The sequence below is a fragment of the Phoxinus phoxinus genome (genome assembly GCF_949152265.1).
Source record: "Phoxinus phoxinus genome assembly, chromosome: 22".
NCBI lineage: Eukaryota > Metazoa > Chordata > Actinopteri > Cypriniformes > Leuciscidae > Phoxinus > Phoxinus phoxinus.
Genome location: NC_136897.1, coordinates 2,013,172 through 2,035,281, shown reverse-complemented (window position 1 = coordinate 2,035,281; position 22,110 = coordinate 2,013,172). Strand labels below are relative to the sequence as shown.

The 22,110-nt window shown below is 38.8% G+C and overlaps 1 protein-coding gene across 6 annotated transcripts in view; it reads right to left on the bottom strand.

Annotated features, from left to right (window-relative positions):
- arfgap1 (ADP-ribosylation factor GTPase activating protein 1) overlaps nt 1-21,345 on the bottom strand; it is a 29,783-nt gene extending 8,438 nt beyond the window's left edge. For all 6 annotated transcript variants that reach the window (XM_079597611.1, XM_079597609.1, XM_079597612.1 and 3 more), the window contains exons 1-9: nt 21,097-21,345; nt 19,482-19,546; nt 16,090-16,199; nt 14,484-14,655; nt 13,296-13,396; nt 12,946-13,032; nt 10,111-10,222; nt 3,625-3,681; nt 3,435-3,467 (exon numbers count right to left, since the gene is read on the bottom strand). In XM_079597611.1, the coding sequence (XP_079453737.1) occupies nt 3,435-3,467; nt 3,625-3,681; nt 10,111-10,222; nt 12,946-13,032; nt 13,296-13,396; nt 14,484-14,655; nt 16,090-16,199; nt 19,482-19,541 (732 nt within the window). In that variant the 5' untranslated portion in view covers nt 19,542-19,546; nt 21,097-21,345. The remainder of the gene's footprint in view (nt 1-3,434; nt 3,468-3,624; nt 3,682-10,110; nt 10,223-12,945; nt 13,033-13,295; nt 13,397-14,483; nt 14,656-16,089; nt 16,200-19,481; nt 19,547-21,096) is intronic.
- Between the last annotated feature and the right edge of the window lie 765 nt (nt 21,346-22,110).

The window sequence follows — 22,110 nt, the reverse complement described above, 5'->3', positions numbered from 1 at the left end:
ACACACACACACACACACACACACACACACACACACACACACACACACAATATGACCTATATCATTAGTCCTGGGCAACGATTAATCGCATCCAAAATAAAAGTTTGTGTTTACATAATATATGTGTGTGTACCGTGTATAATTCTTTTGTATAAATAAATACACACACACATGCATGTATATATTTCAGTTTATATATATAAAATATATATATATAATATAAATTATATATAAATATATAAACAGTATACATGCATGTGTGTGTATTTATTTATCCAAAAGAATTATACACGGTACACACACATATATTATGTAAACACAAACTTTTATTTTGGATGCGATTAATCGTTGCCCATACACCCATACGATCATACACACACACACACACACATAAACAAGATGAAATGATGAGTCACAGCACATGCATGACAGACCATGAGCCACTACATGAGGCGCAATCGGTCACATGACCTTCGAACCCAATGCAACAGGAGATTGTATTGTCCGCAGTGAACTGTGGGAATGAAGTAAAGCGATGACATGCACACTGGAGATGACCAGTCTACACACTGAACCAGACACATGACGCATGTGAGAGGTGTTCAGTGTTCACGCACACACACACACACACACACGCACACACAGCATGCCGTGAGTGTTACCGGCTCAGGCGGTGGTTTATAACCCCGTAACTTCATCCACAGCAGCGGCAGAGACAGAATAAAGCAGCGGATATGAACTACAGACTGTCAGTGTCGCTTTAAATCATGAATACAGCTTCTGTGTTTCTGTGTGAAACTGGGAAGCGGATGCTTAACACCAGCCTTCCCTTGGGTCATTATCACCTGAATCTCTCTTATTATTATTGAGTGTTCAGCAGAGCGTCCAAGACCCCAGGACTTTTGTTGCACTTGAACCACGAATACACACACACACACGAATGAACGGATTTGAGGATTTAAAACCGTAACCAGGTCCCTCACAGGTCAATTTGAATGAATGGGATGCGAGGAATGCTTCAGTTCATGTAGAAAACCTAAAAATGCTCAAAATTCAAACTAAAAATGCTCAAACTTTACCAATAAATTATTTTATAAATGTGTATCAGTGCATACTGAAGAGACACTGACTTTAGGACCCAGCGGAACAGCTCATTTGCTCCATATAGAGATATAAGGCCATCTAGAGTCATGAAATATCATGTTATCTTTTTCCCACAAGAGGTCGGCAAAGACAGCCCATGTAAGATATTTAGAGCGGAATTAAAAGGTTTATGCATGAAATTGTGAGTTATTTTGAAATTTAAGTTGTGAGGAATGTGCTTAAATTACTATTTATTTATTATTTATCGATCAAATCTAGTAATTTAAAAGGTAAAGAAAATACAAAATAACTAAATTTGCATTAAAAATAGAAAAAAATATTATCAAAGTGAAGAGAAAAAAAAAGAAAAAAAAGTGATAATTTTAGGGCTTCTGGTAATTTTGTCCTGCGAGGGAAAGATGCGCCACACAGCGCGCGGGAAAGATGCGCCACACAGCGCGCGGGAAAGATGCGCCACACAGCGCGCGGGAAAGATGCGCCACACAGCGCGCGGGAAAGATGCGCCACACAGCGCGCGGGAAAGATGATATCTAGTGTGTAAAGCGCTGTATGAATAAACATGACGCGACTGTAACGCTGAATCTCAAACACACACCGCTGTGATGCGATGCTTTCTGAACCGCTGTGTTTATTTAGTTATTGAGAGGAAAGTGTACAGCACATATTTACATATTCATCTGGACGGCGTCTGGATGTTGGTTAACAGTATTTCGCTGCAAGTGTATTTCAAACTTCTTTTTAGCCCTAAGCGAAGAATGGGGGGGGGGAACTTCGTTCTTTAAGGCCCTTAAAGGAACAGTTGACATAAAAATTAACATTTCCTGATTTTTTTTTTACTCACACCAAAGCAATCCAAGATGTATATGATATTCTTTTCTCAGCCAAAGAGAAATTATAGTCCCCCTGTAGTCGATCATTTTATCCCTTAAAACTCCCCTTTGATCACCAAAATTACATATTTCAATTTTTTTTCCTTTAATAAATGTCTTCATGTCTTAAAATATCTTGAATGTAACTCGACACCCTTGCCTCATTTAGTATGCGTGGTTCTATGAATATGCAAATGAGCCCCGCCTCCACTCACTCACTCACTCACTCAGAGATCCACTGGTGGACGATCACACGTTGATCTGATTGGTTACAAGGTAGTGTGTGACGTCAGAAACAACAGCGATTTCACACCGTGTTTTTGAGACTGTCTTTGTCGGCTGGGGTCGTGTGGAGACTAAAGCTGCCGAAATATGGATTTCGTGCTGTCAAAAATGGACTACGATGCGCACCATTCACTTGCATTATATGGAGAAAAATCCTGCTCCAAAACCTTAATTTCTCTTTGGCTGAAGAAAGAAAGTTATGCATCTTCGAAGGCCTTTGGGTAAGTAGATCCATCATTTTTTGGTGAACTATTCCTCTAAAGGCTTCTAGAGCTGTTGTCCATGTGTTCCTCCAATCAGTGTTTCATCTCACAGGTCATGTGTGTTTTCAGGAGAATTATTCAGGCTCTGTGAAGAGGAATCGTTCAGACACCGAATGACGGCTTCATTTGAGAAATGTGACCCTGGACCACAGAACCAGTCTGGAGCCGCACGGGTATATCTGTGGCAATAGCAACTATACAGTGTATGGGTCAAAATGATCCATTTTTCTTTTATGCCAAAAATCATGAGGATATTAAGATCATGTTCCATTAAGATATTTAGTAAATGTCCAGCCGTAAATATATAAAACATGTATTTTTGTGAGTGAATGCAGCACAATCGTGAACATAAATGCACAACTTCTCAATGTTTAGATTTGTGTGTGTGTGTGTGTGTGTGTGTGTGTGTTTAGAAGCTAAATTATCAGGACATGTTTAACTAAACGTGCTTCTCTCTACAGCACATCCACTATACTTCACAGACTCCGAAAACACGACTATATTAAAATGTTCAGACAGTTTCTGTTTTTTCGGACACATTCATAATCACGAGTTTCGCTGGTGCGCTGCGGTGGGATTTATGTGTGCATGTGATCGCTTCATTTGTATTTTAAAGGCTCATTATTATGGTTTAGTGTTCATCTGTTATGTAGAATGTTACGTATTATATTCTTTCTCGGTCCTGAAACTGAAACTTCTCCAATGCCACTCCCGGTATATGAGAGTAATTACATGAATATCATAAACATGCGAGTAGACGACTAAAGGCTTAAATGTACGACCCTGGATTAAAGTCTGGACATTGATATTTTCAAGCCAGTCCTCATATAAACCAGATCAAAACTGAGATGTTTACACCACTGATCATCTCTGTGTGTGTGTGTTAGTGAGACTCAAACATCATGACACACACCTTCAGAGTCGCTTGACTGGCCAGTTTTGTGGTCTGTGAAGAAGAGAAGATGAAAAAAAAAAGGTTCCTTTATAATCACATTCCCATCAGTTATTATGCATGAGCAGTTCATTGTAGCGGATCGATCACTCTCACACACACACACACACACACACACACACACTCACTTACTCACACGTGATGTACTTACACTATCTTTAGCGACAGATGCAAACTTGCTGGCTCCGACAGTGAAACTGCTCCAGCCCTGAAACACACACACGACAGAGACGACGACGTTAATGACGCCTGACAGACAGAGTGATTATAACAGAGAGAGTGATTATAACAGTGATTATAACAGAGTGATTATAACAGTGATTATAACAGTGATTATAACAGAGTGATTATAACAGAGAGAGTGATTATAACAGTGATTATAACAGTGATTATAACAGAGAGAGTGATTATAACAGTGATTATAACAGAGAGAGTGATTATAACAGTGATTATAACAGTGATTATAACAGAGAGAGTGATTATAACAGTGATTATAACAGTGATTATAACAAGTGATTATAACAGTGATTATAACAGAGAGAGTGATTATAACAGAGAGAGTGATTATAACAGTGATTATAACAGAGATTATAACAGAGAGAGTGATTATAACAGTGATTATAACAGAGAGAGTGATTATAACAGAGAGAGTGATTATAACAGTGATTATAACAGAGAGAGTGATTATAACAGTGATTATAACAGTGATTATAACAGAGAGAGTGATTATAACAGTGATTATAACAGTGATTATAACAGTGATTATAACAGTGATTATAACAGTGATTATAACAGAGAGAGTGATTATAACAGTGATTATAACAGTGATTATAACAGTGATTATAACAGTGATTATAACAGAGAGAGTGATTATAACAGTGATTATAACAGTGATTATAACAGTGATTATAACAGTGATTATAACAGTGATTATAACAGTGATTATAACAGTGATTATAACAGAGAGAGTGATTATAACAGTGATTATAACAGTGATTATAACAGTGATTATAACAGTGATTATAACAGTGATTATAACAGTGATTATAACAGAGAGAGTGATTATAACAGTGATTATAACAGTGATTATAACAGTGATTATAACAGTGATTATAACAGTGATTATAACAGTGATTATAACAGTGATTATAACAGAGAGAGTGATTATAACAGTGATTATAACAGTGATTATAACAGTGATTATAACAGAGAGAGTGATTATAACAGTGATTATAACAGAGAGAGTGATTATAACAGAGATTATAACAGAGAGAGTGATTATAACAGTGATTATAACAGTGATTATAACAGAGAGAGTGATTATAACAGAGAGAGTGATTATAACATTGATTATAACAGTGATTATAACAGTGATTATAACAGAGAGAGTGATTATAACAGTGATTATAACAGTGATTATAACAGTGATTATAACAGAGAGAGTGATTATAACAGTGATTATAACAGTGATTATAACAGTGATTATAACAGTGATTATAACAGTGATTATAACAGTGATTATAACAGTGATTATAACAGTGATTATAACAGAGAGAGTGATTATAACAGTGATTATAACAGTGATTATAACAGTGATTATAACAGTGATTATAACAGTGATTATAACAGTGATTATAACAGTGATTATAACAGAGAGAGTGATTATAACAGTGATTATAACAGTGATTATAACAGTGATTATAACAGAGAGAGTGATTATAACAGTGATTATAACAGTGATTATAACAGAGAGAGTGATTATAACAGTGATTATAACAGTGATTATAACAGAGAGAGTGATTATAACAGTGATTATAACAGTGATTATAACAGAGAGAGTGATTATAACAGTGATTATAACAGTGATTATAACAGTGATTATAACAGTGATTATAGTGATTATAACAGTGATTATAACAGTGATTATAACAGTGATTATAACAGTGATTATAACAGTGATTATAACAGTGATTATAACAGAGAGAGTGATTATAACAGTGATTATAACAGTGATTATAACTAGGGCTGACTTCTAATAGTCGAGGATTCGACGATTCGTTTTGGAGAGGTCTGATTCGACTATGAACCTCGTGGTCGAATAGTAGGGAAGTGTTATCAGAGCCGCTAGCCATTTTGGTGCCCTAAGCATAATTGCATAATTTATTTATGATGCCCCCTACCCCGAGTGGCGCATGCGCGAGCGGCGACACGGTCCCTGCACGTCTCCTACCTGCATTTGTTTGTTTTTGATTTAATGTATGTTTTTAAACGCCGTAATTCTTGCGGATTAATTTAAGTCATAAATCAATAACGTGTTGGCTCTCATTATGAGGCCGAACCAAGTAATTTTTCTGCTGATTCTTACTTTATTGGCTGACCTTATCCAACATGTCGTCGGCTACAACATTAAGACACACACCGGCCAGACAGCCCGGATCACCTACACCCGGGACTTTCTGTTAAATATCGGACTCCCTTCAACCCGTCTTTGCTTCAAAGACACGTCGCTGTTACCATCTGAATGTGTCAGAGGCAACCATGCCAAAACAAGGAAACGCGGGAGGAAAGGAGGAATCCGGGAGCGGATTAAAAGGCAACCATATAGACAATCTCTTCCAACTGTCATGCTCGGTAATGTCCAAAGCCTACGGAACAAAGTGGATGAGTTGCGGGCCTGCACGCAGTACCTCTCGGACTACCGGCAGTCTTGCCTTATCTGCCTGACAGAGAGTTGGCTTACGGGGGCGGACCCTGATTCTGCAGCCGATCTGGAGAGTTTCACGCTGGTGAGGATGGACCGCAACCGAAATTCTGGAAAAAGCAAGGGTGGAGGTGTGTGTGTATATATTAATAGTAAGTACTGTTACCCTGCTCATATTACAATAAAACACCAAGTTTGTACGAAGGACATTGAACTTTTAGCGCTCAGCTTAAGGCCCTATCATCTGCCTAGAGAGATACACCAGATCAGACTTTTTGTTGTGTATATTGCACCCTCTGCCGATACACAAGTTGCTGCTTCCACTATTCATGAACTTGTAGCTCAGTCGGAGTCAGAGGCTCCAGATTCTGCTATTTTTGTGATGGGAGATTTTAATTCATGTAGCCTAAAGGAGCACTTACCCACATACCAGCAATATGTCACTTGTCCCACCCGCGACACAGCCTGCCTTGACCAGTGCTATGGAAATATCCAGGACGCCTTTTTCTCTAAAGCACTGCCCGGCTTAGGGAACTCGGATCACAACATGGTTAAACTGATGCCCGCCTATGTGTCTAGGCTGCGGCGTGAGAAAGTTAGGAAGGTGGAGGTCAAGAGCTGGACTGCTACCGCATCCGAGGCACTGCGAGATTGCCTAGAGCGCACGGATTGGAACATAGTGACTGACGGGACCGAAAACGTCAACGACGCGGCGCTTGCAATCTCGGGGTACATAACATTCTGCGAGGATGCAATCATTCCCAAAAAAACTGTTAAGATTTTTCCTAACAACAAGCCCTGGGTAACTCCAGAATTAAAACAACTTCTCAACCAAAAAAAGCGACTGTTCAAACTGGGAGGAAACAGAGAAGAGAAAAGGACTGTGCAGAAAAACATAAAAGGTATGATCATGGACTGTAAAGCAGCATATAAACGTAAATTAGAGAACTTTTTTAGGAATAATGCTAGGAGAGCTTGGCAGGGGGTCCAGGCAATCACAGGATATAAGCCTAAGAGGCATCTTATGGCAGTGGAAAATGAACTGGAAATGGCAAATGATTTGAATGACTTTTATTGTAGATTTGATATTCAGGATTTTTCAGTTGAACAGGAACTAGTCTACGAAGAAATAAGTAGTATGAAGTGTGTGAATATAGATATTTCTATAGATGATGTTAAGTTTTACTTTAGACATGTGAATCCCCATAAAGCTAGTGGGCCTGATGGTATTAGCAGCAGGACTTTAAGGGTGTGCGCAGATCAGCTGGCACAGCCCTTTCAAAGGCTGTTCCAGCTGTCAATAGACACTGGTGTAGTTCCTTGTCTATGGAAAAAATCTTTGATCGTGCCCTTACCCAAAAATAATAAACCTAGGGAACTTAACGACCTGCGCCCTGTTGCCCTAACATCTACGGCAATGAAATGTTTTGAAAAAATAATTTTAAAAAAGCTTTTATGTGAGGTCACACCATCCTTAGACCCAAACCAATTTGCATATCGTGTGGATAGAGGGGTTGAAGATTCACTGCTGACTCTGACAAATAACATATATGAGCACCTTGAACAAGCAAAGAGTCTCGTCAAGATTGTGTTCATAGATTTCAGCAGTGCCTTTAACACAATCCAACCCCACCTGATGGTAAAAAAATTGGTTCATCTTGGGGTTAACCCAAGACTAGTTTTGTGGATTTTTGACTTTCTGACGAACCGTAGTCAACAAGTCAAATTCAACTCATGTGTCTCATCGCTAAAATCTATAAATACAGGGGCACCACAAGGGTGTGTTCTGTCCCCTATTCTATACACTTTATATACTAACAACTGCCAAGCAACTATCTCAAACCACACCTTTTTTAAATATGCTGATGATACAGCATTAGTGGGTTTTGTACAGTCCAATACTGCATCCCTAGAGGGCTTTGAGAGGGAGGTGCAGGGTTTTATTAATTGGTGTACAGATAATTTCCTTGTGGTTAATGCAAAGAAAACAAAGGAAATGATCATAGATTTTAATAAAAAGGGAATTATAGTTCCACCCTCAAATATAAATGGTGCAGTGGTAGAGCGGGTCACAACATATACATATTTGGGTGTTGAAATAGATAATAAACTGAATTTTAATGAATGTGCACAAAATAAGTTCAAAAGGTTGCAGAAGAGGATGTTTTTTCTGAGGAAACTTAATCATTTTAGAATAGACAGCTGTATTCTTCAGATGTTTTACAAAGCTCTCTTGCAGAGTGTCTTATCTTTTGGTCTTATTTGTGCTTTTGGGAACATGTACATTAAGGATCAGAATAAACTGCAACGAATAGTTAAAACAGCCAGTAAGATCATTGGAGTTGATCAGGTATCTGCAGTTCAATTGTACAATGACCTCAGTCTTAAAAAGACAGAACAAATTCTAAATGATTCAACCCACCCTCTTCATCAGATGTTTTTAAGAAGTAACAGGTCAAGTGGTAGACTACTGCAAAGGAATATTAGGACTACAAGGTATAGCAATTCTTTTGTGCCTACAGCAATTAGACTGTACAACAAGCAGATAGCACTCAGGTAGTTTTATTTATGCTTGTCATGTTTCTTGTATCCATTAATGTTTTTCTTTTTTCTTTTTGTCCTTGTTTTTATGTTTTAATGTTTAAATATTTAAATGCTTTTTGTATTTAATGCTTTATTTATGTTTTTATTGGTATGCAGCAGGCTAATTAACAACGGAGCGTGAAATGGTGACCAAATGAATTTCCCCTGTGGATAATAAAGTTTACCTTGACCTTGACCTTGACCTTGAGAAACTTTGTCTTCATGAGGAACACGCGCGCGGTCTCTTGCTCTCTCTCCCTCTCTGCCGTGCACGCGCTATGCGGTTTGGAGCTCAGTCTCTGTCTCGCGGGCGCGCTCGCTCTAGATTCCGGAGATTTTAACTAATTCGCGGGCGTCATAAATATGCGGGAGACTCCCAGAACTTCCTTTGGGATGTCTGTATTTCTATACTGAAATAATATCGGCATTATAATTATTGATTTTTCATTAGGCTATTTTTTTGGTGCCCCCTCAGCTCTTGGTGTGCACAGCGCGTGATGCGCGTGGTGGGAGCGGCGGCGCTGAGTGTTATGTAACCAATGAGCAGCAGCAGCACACTACATGCCTAACGTCCGGACCGCATTTGTTAGGATTTACGGATTTATTGGCTCACAATGGCTTCTAAAAAATCATCAAAAGTGTGGGAGTATTTCGAGAAGGTTAAAGATGACCCAAAGAGAGTTAAGTGCAAGCTGAAGGCTGCGCGCGAAGCGTCTCAGCAACAAAGACATCCTTTCCTTTTTTTTCTGCATGTGCACTTTCTGAAGCCCATTCGATTATGACTTATATTAGGCCTATGTTTATTTTCGTTGTTGTGTAATTGTTTTTATTTATTCAGGCAGGCTTATTGTATTTTGAAAAATGTTTATGACATTTTGGACTAGTGTCAGGCTGTTGCGCTAAGTTTAATTTTATTTATTTATTTTATCCAGATTCCCGAGTGTGAACCGTGAATTAAAAGCCAAGAAATAGGTTCCTAAGTGAGAGATAAAGACATGTTTTGGCACGTTGTTGTTTTTGAAGCCAATTTGTTCCTATTTTATGTGAACTTTTCTGATGTTTGATATATGTATGTGTGATATGTTTTGTTCATCTGGCTTTAAATGAATAAAAGGTATTTGTTACACACCATGGTTTTCTTTTAGTTTTTTTTTAGCTCTTGTTTGAAATGGAAAAAATCTAGCTGCTATCAAAAAAAAAAAAAAAAAAAAAAGTTTGACTATCAGTCGACTACGGCAAAATCTAACGAATCAGATTCGACTATGAAAATCCTTAGTCGAAAACAGCCCTAATTATAACAGAGTGATTATAACAGTGATTATAACAGTGATTATAACAGATCTGCTGTATTACCGAGTAGAGGGAGGACATGGTGTTATTGAGGAAGTCTTCATCTTTCTTGGTCGGGTTGGGAGTGTTTCCAAAGCCCACATATCGATTCTCCTGCGCGCCAGACGCTCCGGCACTGAAATAATAATACATTATTATTAATACATAATAATTACCGATCACAGATTAGAGCTGCACACATACGGACTGACGGTGTGCTGCTAATACGAGACTGTGAACACTCGTGACATCACTATCTAGGGCTTTATGTGTATCCGTCAGTCAACCAGTAAGACGTGAGCATTTGAGTCATGTGTCTGGAATAGGGCTGCTTGATTATGGCACAAATCAAAATCAAAATAATTTTAGTAAAAAAAACATGTCTATTTAGCAACAGAGCAGTCCGAAACGAATCAGAATAGATTCAGAGCGTTCTGCAAGCGCGTTTAGAAAGAATCGAACCAAAAGAATGATTCATTCACGAATGATTGGTATCGCTGGTTCAGTTGACAGAAATATTCCCTCGTAAAACGTTTCTCAGGTCAGTCGGAGCGCGTATCACACTAAACTAGCCACAGCGCCAGGAACAGAGGAGGGGGGTGCCGGCGGGCCGGGTGGAGATGATTGGCGGGCCGGATTTGGCCCGTGGGCCGCCAGTGGCCCTGCACTACGGCATGATCAAATCCTTGTTTAATATTGGCCAAACAACATTTAATTCAAATGTCCACTTAAGGCGAGACACTACAGGGGTAATTTTTTTAACTAGCAGATATCACCATGAAACTTTTAATGTTTAAATATGCAAATTAGGCATTATCTAATTAAATATGCACTAATGTGCCTATATTTAAAAAAACGAAATCTGAGTATTGGATAAAGCCAGGTTTCAAATTATTTTTTCATTGTGTTCACATATTAGATAGGAAAAAAATGACAGAGCGATTTATGGATATCTACTTTTGTTATCCTGTAAATCAGAATATATTGTCAATAGCCTTAAAAGCCTGGAATAAAATGTTATATAAATCAGGCTAGGAATAATATATTTACAAATCCCTCTGTAATTGTCTTCATAATATAACTAGGTACAAGACTGGAAAGTTTGGTGTACATCGGCTGAGATGCGTCACTGGAGAATGACAAAAAACTCATTTTGAGAAAAAGGCATTTAAAGATTTGTAATGTAAAAAATCATACTTTTTTTAGTGGAAACAACTATTTACTGACACAATATCTCATCAAATCATTAGCAACAACAATACAAACCACCTAAATCACATCAAAACTTATAAACACAGCATTTATGGCCTTTAACTGAACAGAAAAACAGTCAAAAACACACATCTGAGTGCCAGAGCGCGTCACGTGATGCATCTGAACCAATCACGGCGTCAGACATTGACATCAGCCAATGAGATTTCCCTTTTAGAGTTAAATGCCCATTTTACTTTCACGATTGGTTGCTGATTAAAAGTAAATGACCATATTTGGATCCGACAGTATTGTACAGGAGAGAGAGAGCTTTACAGCGGTGTGTGTGATTAAAGGAAGCAGAGAGAGATCACGGAGCAGCGGATGATTTATAACGCCAACTTTTGTTGAATTTCGGAGAAATCTACAGACGCAAATACACAAAGTTAGTAAAATAAAGACCTAAATGTGTATTTTGGACTTTTTTTCACCACAAGTCTGAAAGAAGACATGTTATTGAAGACAAATAGCCCAAAATCTCAAAATTGACCAGTGAAAAAAACCCCGATGTTTTTGCCTGCCGTGTCTCGCCTTAATATGTAATATTTGGTCACTTCTGTACGATAGAAATGCAACAGCCGCTGTAATTTCTTGAACAAGAACAAGTGCACATCTAAACATGCAAACTCAGAGCGAGGGTTTAAACTTTTATTTTGAAATCCCGATAAACAATTTGCATATTTAGAAACATAATGTATTATTCTGTGCTGACGTGGATTTACAAATGAGGTACGTTATATATCTTGTGAAACGGCGTTCTTAGGTGAGTGTTATAAGCCACACACACTCACAGCATGCAGAGCTGAGGGAGTGACAAACCCGAGACGCCACACACATATAAATGATGACAGTGCAACTATGAAACACAGACCGCTCAGACTGTTCGCGCACCTGAACACACAGCACATGCAGGTTGTGTTTGCGTGGAGCAGTGTTTACTATGTAATTAAAGTGTCGTGCTTCTCTGTGGAAGAATACAGTGCATATATTTATTTAACTGAATCGCAGCCTTCGTGATTTCACAATATGCTATTTTATGATTTTAAATGGCTTTAATATATTGTGCAGCCTTAGAAAACGGTGTAAGAATGCGGTTCAGGGATTCTCGTCCACGGAATGCACCACTTCCGGGATTTTGCCGGTTACTCGACACAGGTTAGTTGCAATCGAGGATCTTTAAAAATCAAATACTCGACTTTAATCGTGACAGCCCTAATTTAAAAAAATTCACATAAAAGTAATACATAAAAAATTAGACCAAAAAACAGTGCACTACTGTAAAGGGAAGCGTTGGATTAATAACGACATTTCCCAAACACGCTCGAAGCTCTCGACCAATCACAACACACTGCTCCAGCCGACCAATCAGAGCACAGTGTGCTTTTCAGAAGGAGGGGCTTCATAGAGACAGGAAGTGAACAGAGCGTTACTGACAGACTGGGAAGAGAGGAGCCGCAACACTGGAGAATATGAGGAGAATAATCAACATTCAAGCAGGAAAACATGTTCTAGTCGAGCCTGAACTACAGCACGACTTTGAGAACGGACATGATCCGCTTTAATCATCTATCAACTGAACATATTGACCAATGATGGAGTGAAACTCACTTCTGGTAAGAGTTGACATCATCAGACAGCCAGTCCTCGAAGGCTTTATCAGAGTGAGAGTGATTCTGACCCGCAGCAGCACTGGACCTGCAACCACATCATCATCAATGACGACATCATCATCACATGTTCGTTCAGACGCGGTCACAGTGGATCGGGCTTTTTCTGTTGCCGGTCCGAGACCGTAAAACCCTTCACCTGACCTCAGATCTGCACCCTCAATTGACATTTTTGTTTGTTTTATTATGATTTGTTATTATCTGTAGACTGCATCTAACTGTACAGCCCTTTGGTCTGATATGTAGTGGCGAGGGCTCTATAGATAAACTAGACTGACTAGCGTGTCGTACCGGTGTGAAGCGCTCAGGCCACTCTTGGCTTGTGGAGGCGTCCAGTTCCTCGCAGACGAGTCCTCGATGCTCCACTCCTTCCCTTCAGCCAGAGTCACCACCTTTAACACACACACACACACACACACACACACACACACAGAGTAGAGAATCTCCGGATCCAAAAGCAAGTGAAGAAGAGCATCAGTGTAAACATCAGCTGTGTCTGGAGTCGCCCCCCATACCCTCGTTCACTACTCCCTACACCAGTCCACTAATATAGTCCACTTGAAGTGAACGAGACGAGTGTGTGAATTCAGACACTGAGTGCCGCTTTACCGTAGTGTGTGCTTACGGTTTAATAATCATTTGAAACTTTGCAAACTAGCCACTCCAGTAGTGATGAACAGATTTATCTTGAACTCTGTCGTGGAAACTATGAAGAATTAAACAATTTAATACTCAATTATACAGGAGTTTAAACCAGTATGATATTACGCGGGATCAGTGGTTTGGGAAATGGAGGGATGATGATTCAGCGAGCGCCATCTTCTGGTCAGATGCGGGAATTCATTCAGCACGCGACGCTCGCAGTGCATTATGGGTATTCTCCAGCCGATGAGCGTACATTCGTAATTGCAGTGCATTGTGGGATTGAATATTTCAGACACCACTGCAAGTACAGGTGATACTGGAAAACTAGAATATGGTGCAAAAGTTCATTTATTTCAGTAATTCAACTTAAAAGGTGAAACTAATATATTATATAGACTCATTACATGCAAAGTGAGATATTTCAAGCCTTTATTTGTTATAATTTTGATGATTATGACTTACAGATTATGAAAACCCCAAATTCAAAATTAGAATATTGTGAAAAGGTTTTCATAAGCTGTAAGCCATAATCATCACAATGATAAGAAATAAAGGCTTGAAATATCTCACTTTGCATGTAATGAGTCTATATAATATATTAGTTTCACCTTTTAAGTTGAATTACTGAAATAAATGAACTTTTGGACCATATTCTAGTTTTCCAATATCACCTGTAGATGTTCCCAGAAGTAGTGCAATATTTAACAGTATAGAGGATTTCAGACACAGCGGTTAGAAGTTCTTTACACACAGCTAACATGATCAAAATACTGAAGTTATTAATTCGGGTTTTCTACTGATTATTAAAGTGTTTGGCGTCAGTGGATGTCTCACCTTGTCTCTGAAGAGCGCGGCGGCTTTACTGTTGTACTTCTCCTGTAAGCTCCAGCCGGGCTCGTAGTCGTCCTGCAGCTCCAGGAACATGCGGAACTTCCGGTTCCCTCCCATCTTCATCTTCTCCAGCTCGATGTCCTTCCACTTGTCCATCGACACAGAGCGAACAAAGCTGAGGAGAAACACAGAGCGAACAAATTATTCAGATTACCAAAAAATCTGCATTTTTTTTGTAATTATTTAGTCATATGCTTATAAATCTCCTCAATTGTGCCGCATATGATATGCAAATAATTGCTGTTAAAGGTATATTTATTATCTATATCTATATCTATATATATAGTAGGGGTGGAACGGTACACAGAAGTCACGGTTCGGTTCATACCTTGGTTCAGACATCACGGTTCGGTACAATGGAGGGAAAAGCAAAAAAAAAAAATCAAATTCTTTTTTTTTTTTTGCATGTCTCAGTCTGTACCTCCTATACAGTCTCTCCCCTGAGCAGCTGTACAGCCTGAAGTGTGTAAAGACGTAAACAAAATAAGACAATCAGCTATAAAACTAAAAATAAAGCATTATCTGCGGACACACGAGCGCGCGGCAAAAATGTCATCGTGTGTGGGCGGTCGTGCGCGTTGGGTGAGCAAGGCCACATTCCGCGTGGCGGTGTGCAGTGCATGGCTTTTTTGTAACAGAGCGCGCGGCTCCGCATCCGAAGATGCACGACTTCAAGCCGAACCTGGCCGAGCATGTCCATCTCACCGCACCGGCACTCAGTTCTTGCGTCTAGATTAGTTTTTTACATTAACTAAATGAGCCTACAATAGCAGACATAAGTCCTTTAAATAATAATAAATGGCCATGTTTTATAAAAAGGTTCACAAAACTAAATAAAAATGTTTAGAAATTATGTAAGATAATGTTAATTTAGTTGTAGATTACGTTCTCATATCCATTTTTTTTCTAATGTCACAGGGAATAATCTGGTTTACTGCTTTGCACGATTCTCTTGTAGTGTGGTTTTGGTGAAGCCTACTAAAGTGTTGTACTACAATAAACATTCACGAGTGTACCTTACTTCTTCTCACCGCTGATTCCTGATGGTTTACAGGACAATTACACCGAGTCGCACCCTGTCGTTTCAAAGAATACACCGGCGAGCGCGAAGTATAAATGCCTCGTCCACTTAGGGAGGCGCGCGGTCAGCGGAGGCAGTGCTACAGATTAGGTGTGCCTAAACCACCCGCGTATCTAACAGTAGTTCCGCATTACATTAATTAACTTGCACGCGAGTTTTATTTATTTTTATATCGTGTACTCTGTGTAAATTCATGCACCGAACCGTGACGCCCGTACCGATTCGGTTCAATACGAATACATGTACCGTTCCACCCCTAATATACACACACATATACATTCCAGTTTACGGTTCACCATTCTCACTTATTTGTAAAATGTGTTACCGTTATATAGGATAATTGCACATAGGATAATTTGTAAAGTGAGAGATTGATTGATTTTGCGCTAAATAGGATTGTATATCATTTCGCTGTTCTCTTTTGTATGACAAATACAGATTCTGAAAGCATCACAATCTGAGTCTGACCTGAGGTGGACGCCGAGGCCTCTGTGTTTCCCAGAACACTCCAGGCAGATCCAGATCCCGTACGTCACGCTGACCCACTGCGGGTTAAACGCTCCACACTCGAAACACACCTGACAACACACACACACGGCAAGCTTTAAAGGGATAGTTCACACAAAAATTTTAATTAGCCCATGATTTACTCGACATCTAGTCATCCTAGGTGTATATGACATTCTTCTTTCAGACGAACACAAGCTGAGTTTTTTTTTTTTTTTTTTAAAGGGGTCATGACATGGTTTTTTTTATTTTATTATTATGTTCCCTTAGGTGCAATTATAGTATTACTATAGTTTTTTTTACCAAAAACTTTTAAAATGTAGTGATTTATGACCTTTTCCCTGTTTCTCATCCTCTGATTCAAACAGTCTGTTTTGGGGGTGTTTCCCCTTTAAGAGTTCAGTGTTAACGCCCACTGCTATGATTGGCTAACGTCAGTGCCTATGCATCAATTATTAACGCCCCCAGCCAGAACATTTGCGGATTTGGCGTATTTAAAAAGTAGTTTAAAGTTTTAAATACATTACTTACAGTTTGCGTCGTCGTTGTTGAGCCCAGAATAGTCGGCACGGACTTATCTTTGAGGACCAGTTTTCTGGCAAAGCTCAAAACAGTCATCCTTAAATGTATAGAACGAACGCTTAAACTAACACTGCCGTGACTGGGACGTCCGCAAAAAATAAAGTGCATCCATTTTTCCCTGACGACTGGATCTTTCGCAGCGTATTCAAAGATGTTGTTTGTCCACAGCCAGGAACAGCACATCTGCGGCATCGTCATTTCCCTGTACACAGACCCACTCGCTGTCCGTCGACTGAACACTTGTGAGGCGCGCAGCGCGCGGGCGCGACAACGATACGAAATGAGCGTAGTTGTCTTCCGCTTAAAGCGTAGCTGTCTTGTGCTGGAGGCGGTCATATGCAAACGCTGGTACGTCACTTCGTACCGTGACGTCACTTCTTACCATGGATCCAGAACGAGCTGTATTTAGAGCTTGATTAAATAAATGATTCGTTTATAATGGGGAGGAAGTCTTAAGCTATGAAACTTGCAGGACGTTTTAATGGTACAAAGACCTCTTATATACCAAAAGATCAAGGCAAATTTGGTTTCTCATGTCATGACCCCTTTAAGTCTTGGCTCTTCCAAGCTTTATAATGACAGTGAAAGGCCGTTTCGGTTTTGAATCAGAATTTATGATGAATAGATGCACTTTTATGATGGACAGATGCACTTTTATGATGGACAGATGCACTTTTATGATGGACAGATGCACTTTTATGATGGACAGATGCACTATTATGATGGACAGATGCACTTTTATGATGGACAGATGCACTTTTATGATGGACAGATGCACTTTTATGATGGACAGATGCACTTTTATGATGTATAGATGCACTTTTATGATGATAGATGCACTTTTATGATGAATAGATGCACTTTTATGATGGACAGATGCACTTTTATGATGATAGATGCACTTTTATGATGATAGATGCACTTTTATGATGGACAGATGCACTTTTATGATGATAGATGCACTTTTATGATGATAGATGCACTTTTATGATGAATAGATGCACTTTTATGATGGACAGATGCACTTTTATGATGAATAGATGCACTTTTATGATGGACAGATGCACTTTTATGATGAATAGATGCACTTTTATGATGGACAGATGCACTTTTATGATGAATAGATGCACTTTTATGATGGACAGATGCACTTTTATGATGAATAGATGCACTTTTATGATGGACAGATGCACTTTTATGATGAATAGATGCACTTTTATGATGGACAGATGCACTTTTATGATGGATGGATAGATGCACTTTTATGATGGACAGATGCACTTTTATGATGGACAGATGCACTTTTATGATGGATGGATAGATGCACTTTTATGATGGACAGATGCACTTTTATGATGGATAGATGCACTTTTATGATGGACAGATGCACTTTTATGATGGATAGATGCACTTTTATGATGGATAGATGCACTTTTATGATGGATAGATTCACTTTTATGATGATAGATGCACTTTTATGATGGACAGATGCACTTTTATGATGGACAGATGCACTTTTATGATGATAGATGCACTTTTATGATGAATAGATGCACTTTTATGATGGATGGATAGATGCACTTTTATGATGGATAGATGCACTTTTATGATGGATAGATGCACTTTTATGATGGATAGATTCACTTTTATGATGATAGATGCACTTTTATGATGGACAGATGCACTTTTATGATGGACAGATGCACTTTTATGATGGACAGATGCACTTTTATGATGGATAGATGCACTTTTATGATGGATAGATGCACTTTTATGATGGATAGATGCACTTTTATGATGATAGATGCACTTTTATGATGGATAGATGCACTTTTATGATGGACAGATGCACTTTTATGATGGATAGATGCACTTTTATGATGGATAGATGCACTTTTATGATGGACAGATGCACTTTTATGATGGACAGATGCACTTTTATGATGGATAGATGCACTTTTATGATGGACAGATGCACTTTTATGATGAATAGATGCACTTTTATGATGGATGGATAGATGCACTTTTATGATGGATAGATGCACTTTTATGATGGATAGATGCACTTTTATGATGGATAGATGCACTTTTATGATGATAGATGCACTTTTATGATGGACAGATGCACTTTTATGATGGACAGATGCACTTTTATGATGGATAGATGCACTTTTATGATGATAGATGCACTTTTATGATGGACAGATGCACTTTTATGATGGACAGATGCACTTTTATGATGGACAGATGCACTTTTATGATGGACAGATGCACTTTTATGATGGATAGATGCACTTTTATGATGATAGATGCACTTTTATGATGGACAGATGCACTTTTATGATGGATAGATGCACTTTTATGATGGACAGATGCACTTTTATGATGGACAGATGCACTTTTATGATGGACAGATGCACTTTTATGATGGACAGATGCACTTTTATGATGGATAGATGCACTTTTATGATGGATAGATGCACTTTTATGATGATAGATGCACTTTTATGATGATAGATGCACTTTTATGATGGACAGATGCACTTTTATGATGGACAGATGCACTTTTATGATGGATAGATAGATGCACTTTTATGATGATAGATGCACTTTTATGATGGACAGATGCACTTTTATGATGGATAGATGCACTTATGGACAGAAACAGCCATTATAAAGCTTGGAAGAGCCATGACATTTTTTAATACAACTCAAGATTGTGGTCGTAAATGTAATTTTGCATTTTCATTCACATGCTGACGGACACTCACATTGTTCTCGTCTTCGGTCCGCACCTCCTTCAGCACGCGTTTGGTTCTGGGACTGGCCATTTGCCCTGAAACACACAGTGACATCATCATGACCTCAGCTCACAGGTCATATTACAGTCTGATATCAGGCATTCAACATGTATCTGTGCCACATTTCAAATGTTTAAAGATCTTATTGTTTGATCCTTATCACAGAAAATAGAAGCTCGCACTTTATTTAAATCAGGTGTTTTTAACTACTAGTGTCAAGTCAAGTCACCTTCGTTTATACAGCGCTTTTAACAATAGACAGAGTTGTTAACACACACACTCACACACACACAAGGAGGGGCTTCATAGAGAGAGGAAGTAAACAGAGCGTTCCTGACAGACTGGGAAGAGAGGAGCCGCAACAATGGAGCAAGACTATAAAACTAGAAATGAATTACATTTATAATTACAATGTAATGTATTTTTAATTATTAATGTAATGTAATTACTTATCGTAATAAGTACAATGTTAAAACATGCATGTACACAATAAGTGTTAGTACATAGTAGTTATGTAGAAAGGGAGAGTTCACCCAAAAATGAAACTACTGTCATTAATTAGTCATGTCGTTACAAACCCATAAGACCTTCGTTTGTCTTCGAAACACAAATGAAGATCCTTTTAATGAAATCTGAGAGCTTTTCTATCACTCACATCTCTTCATAAAATTGAGGTTAAACCACTGGAGTCACATGGATCACTTTATGATGTCTTTACTACCTTTCTGGGGGTTGAAAGTGGTAGTTGCGCAGACTGTCAATGGAGGGACAGAAATCGCTCCGATTTCATCAAAAAGATCTTCATTTGTGTTCTGAAGATGAACGAAGGTCTTACGGGGGTGAGTAATTCACCTTTGGCTAAGCCACGCCCTAGAATGTAAATTGACCAATCACAGCGCAGCCGAGAACGAGCTCCACAGCGGTCCGACACTTCTTCACAGCGCTCCATTGACTTTAACACCGCCGGCTCATATGTTTGGTCTCGGCAGGCTATTAGCCTACCGTCGTAGTTTTATCAGAAATACGGTTAAACATTGTGCCTGGGGCGTTTGTAACACAGATACTTGTTTTCTCAGAGAGCTTGGAGGAGATGTCCGTTTTTAATTGATGACAGATTTTTAAATTTTTGGGTGAACTGTCCCTTTAAGAATGTTAATTCTGCCATTGAGTTTTACTAATCACTTACTTTGAGCTGTGCTGGTAATGTTATGGTGTATGTGTACTTTTCACATTCTCTGGTTTATTTTCTAAAGCGAACACAGTTGAGGAAAACAATACATTCTTCTTCAGTGATGTTACATCACAGAAATACTGATTGTACTGAATGATCACATTCACCTCGATATATAATATAATATGTATATACAAGCAAATTAAAAAACGACAGTTGTTTTTGAGTGTGTGTTTGTAACGTGTGTTAGAGCTGTGATTGTCGTTCACTGTGATCATAACATTAATCAGAAGTGATGATGATGATGATGTTGAGCAACTGGTTAATCTCGACTATGATGATCAGACGAAACTGTGACTGATGACAGTCTGAGCGATTATCACACCGATCGTGATGTTCTGGTGATGATTTTACCTGCTGGGTTTGTCTTCAGCTCTGAAGATGATGATGATGAAGATGATTCCTCTAAGTAGATCTCAGTTACTCATGAACCGTCACGTGAAGCGATGTCCATCCGACACGACGAGCTTCGATCACCCGCGGATCTGTGGCATTTAACGCGTTCAATCACCGGTTTATCCGACGAGCCTGACCATTGATCACTGTTGCGCTGGCAGACAGCGGCATTCTGGGACATCCGCGCTACGTCACGCCTGCGTCATCGGCGTGGTGACGTCACGAGTCGTGACGGGAGCGTGCGTGCGGGTGCGCCCCCTGGCGGAAGAGAGGCGCCGCAGTCTCCTTATTTTCTTCTTATTTTGTATTCTTATACATTTTTTGTATGTACATCGACAAAAAAGGACTATGAACCTTTAAATATACAATAAAACAATACACAACCTTTTTTATAAAGCAAGCAAATGTTTAAAACAGATTAAAGTGCAAAAGAACTGAAGAACAATAGGTAAGTAACACTTTACAATACGGTCCCATTGGTTAAGGTTAGTTAATTAATTAAGTTGGCTAACAACGAGCAATAGCTACATTGTATACAGTTGTTATTATTTGTAAATGAATGTTAATTAATAATTATAATAAATACATCTGTTCATTATTAGTTGATGTTAGCCGACAAACAGCGCCATCTGCTGTCAGAGAGAGAAAGTGCATCTTCATTCAGCGCGTCTCATTCACTCGAGTCGTTCAGAGTTATTTCATTAATTAAATAATCGCCTTTTAAAGTGTAATAATCATATTAGGCAGTGGCCATAACGACGGTACATTAATGCTTACAACAAAAACACGGGTTGTGTTGTTATCAGTTATATGCGTGTTCTGAGATAGACATGACTTGGTTTCCCTCACTGGAACTCCTACATAACTTGTAATATTCTAAAACAACAGCAATAAATACTACAATTAGGCAATTCTAAGATTACATTCTGCATTTGTCGTGTGTACTAAAGTCTGTCTCTCATCATTAGAGCG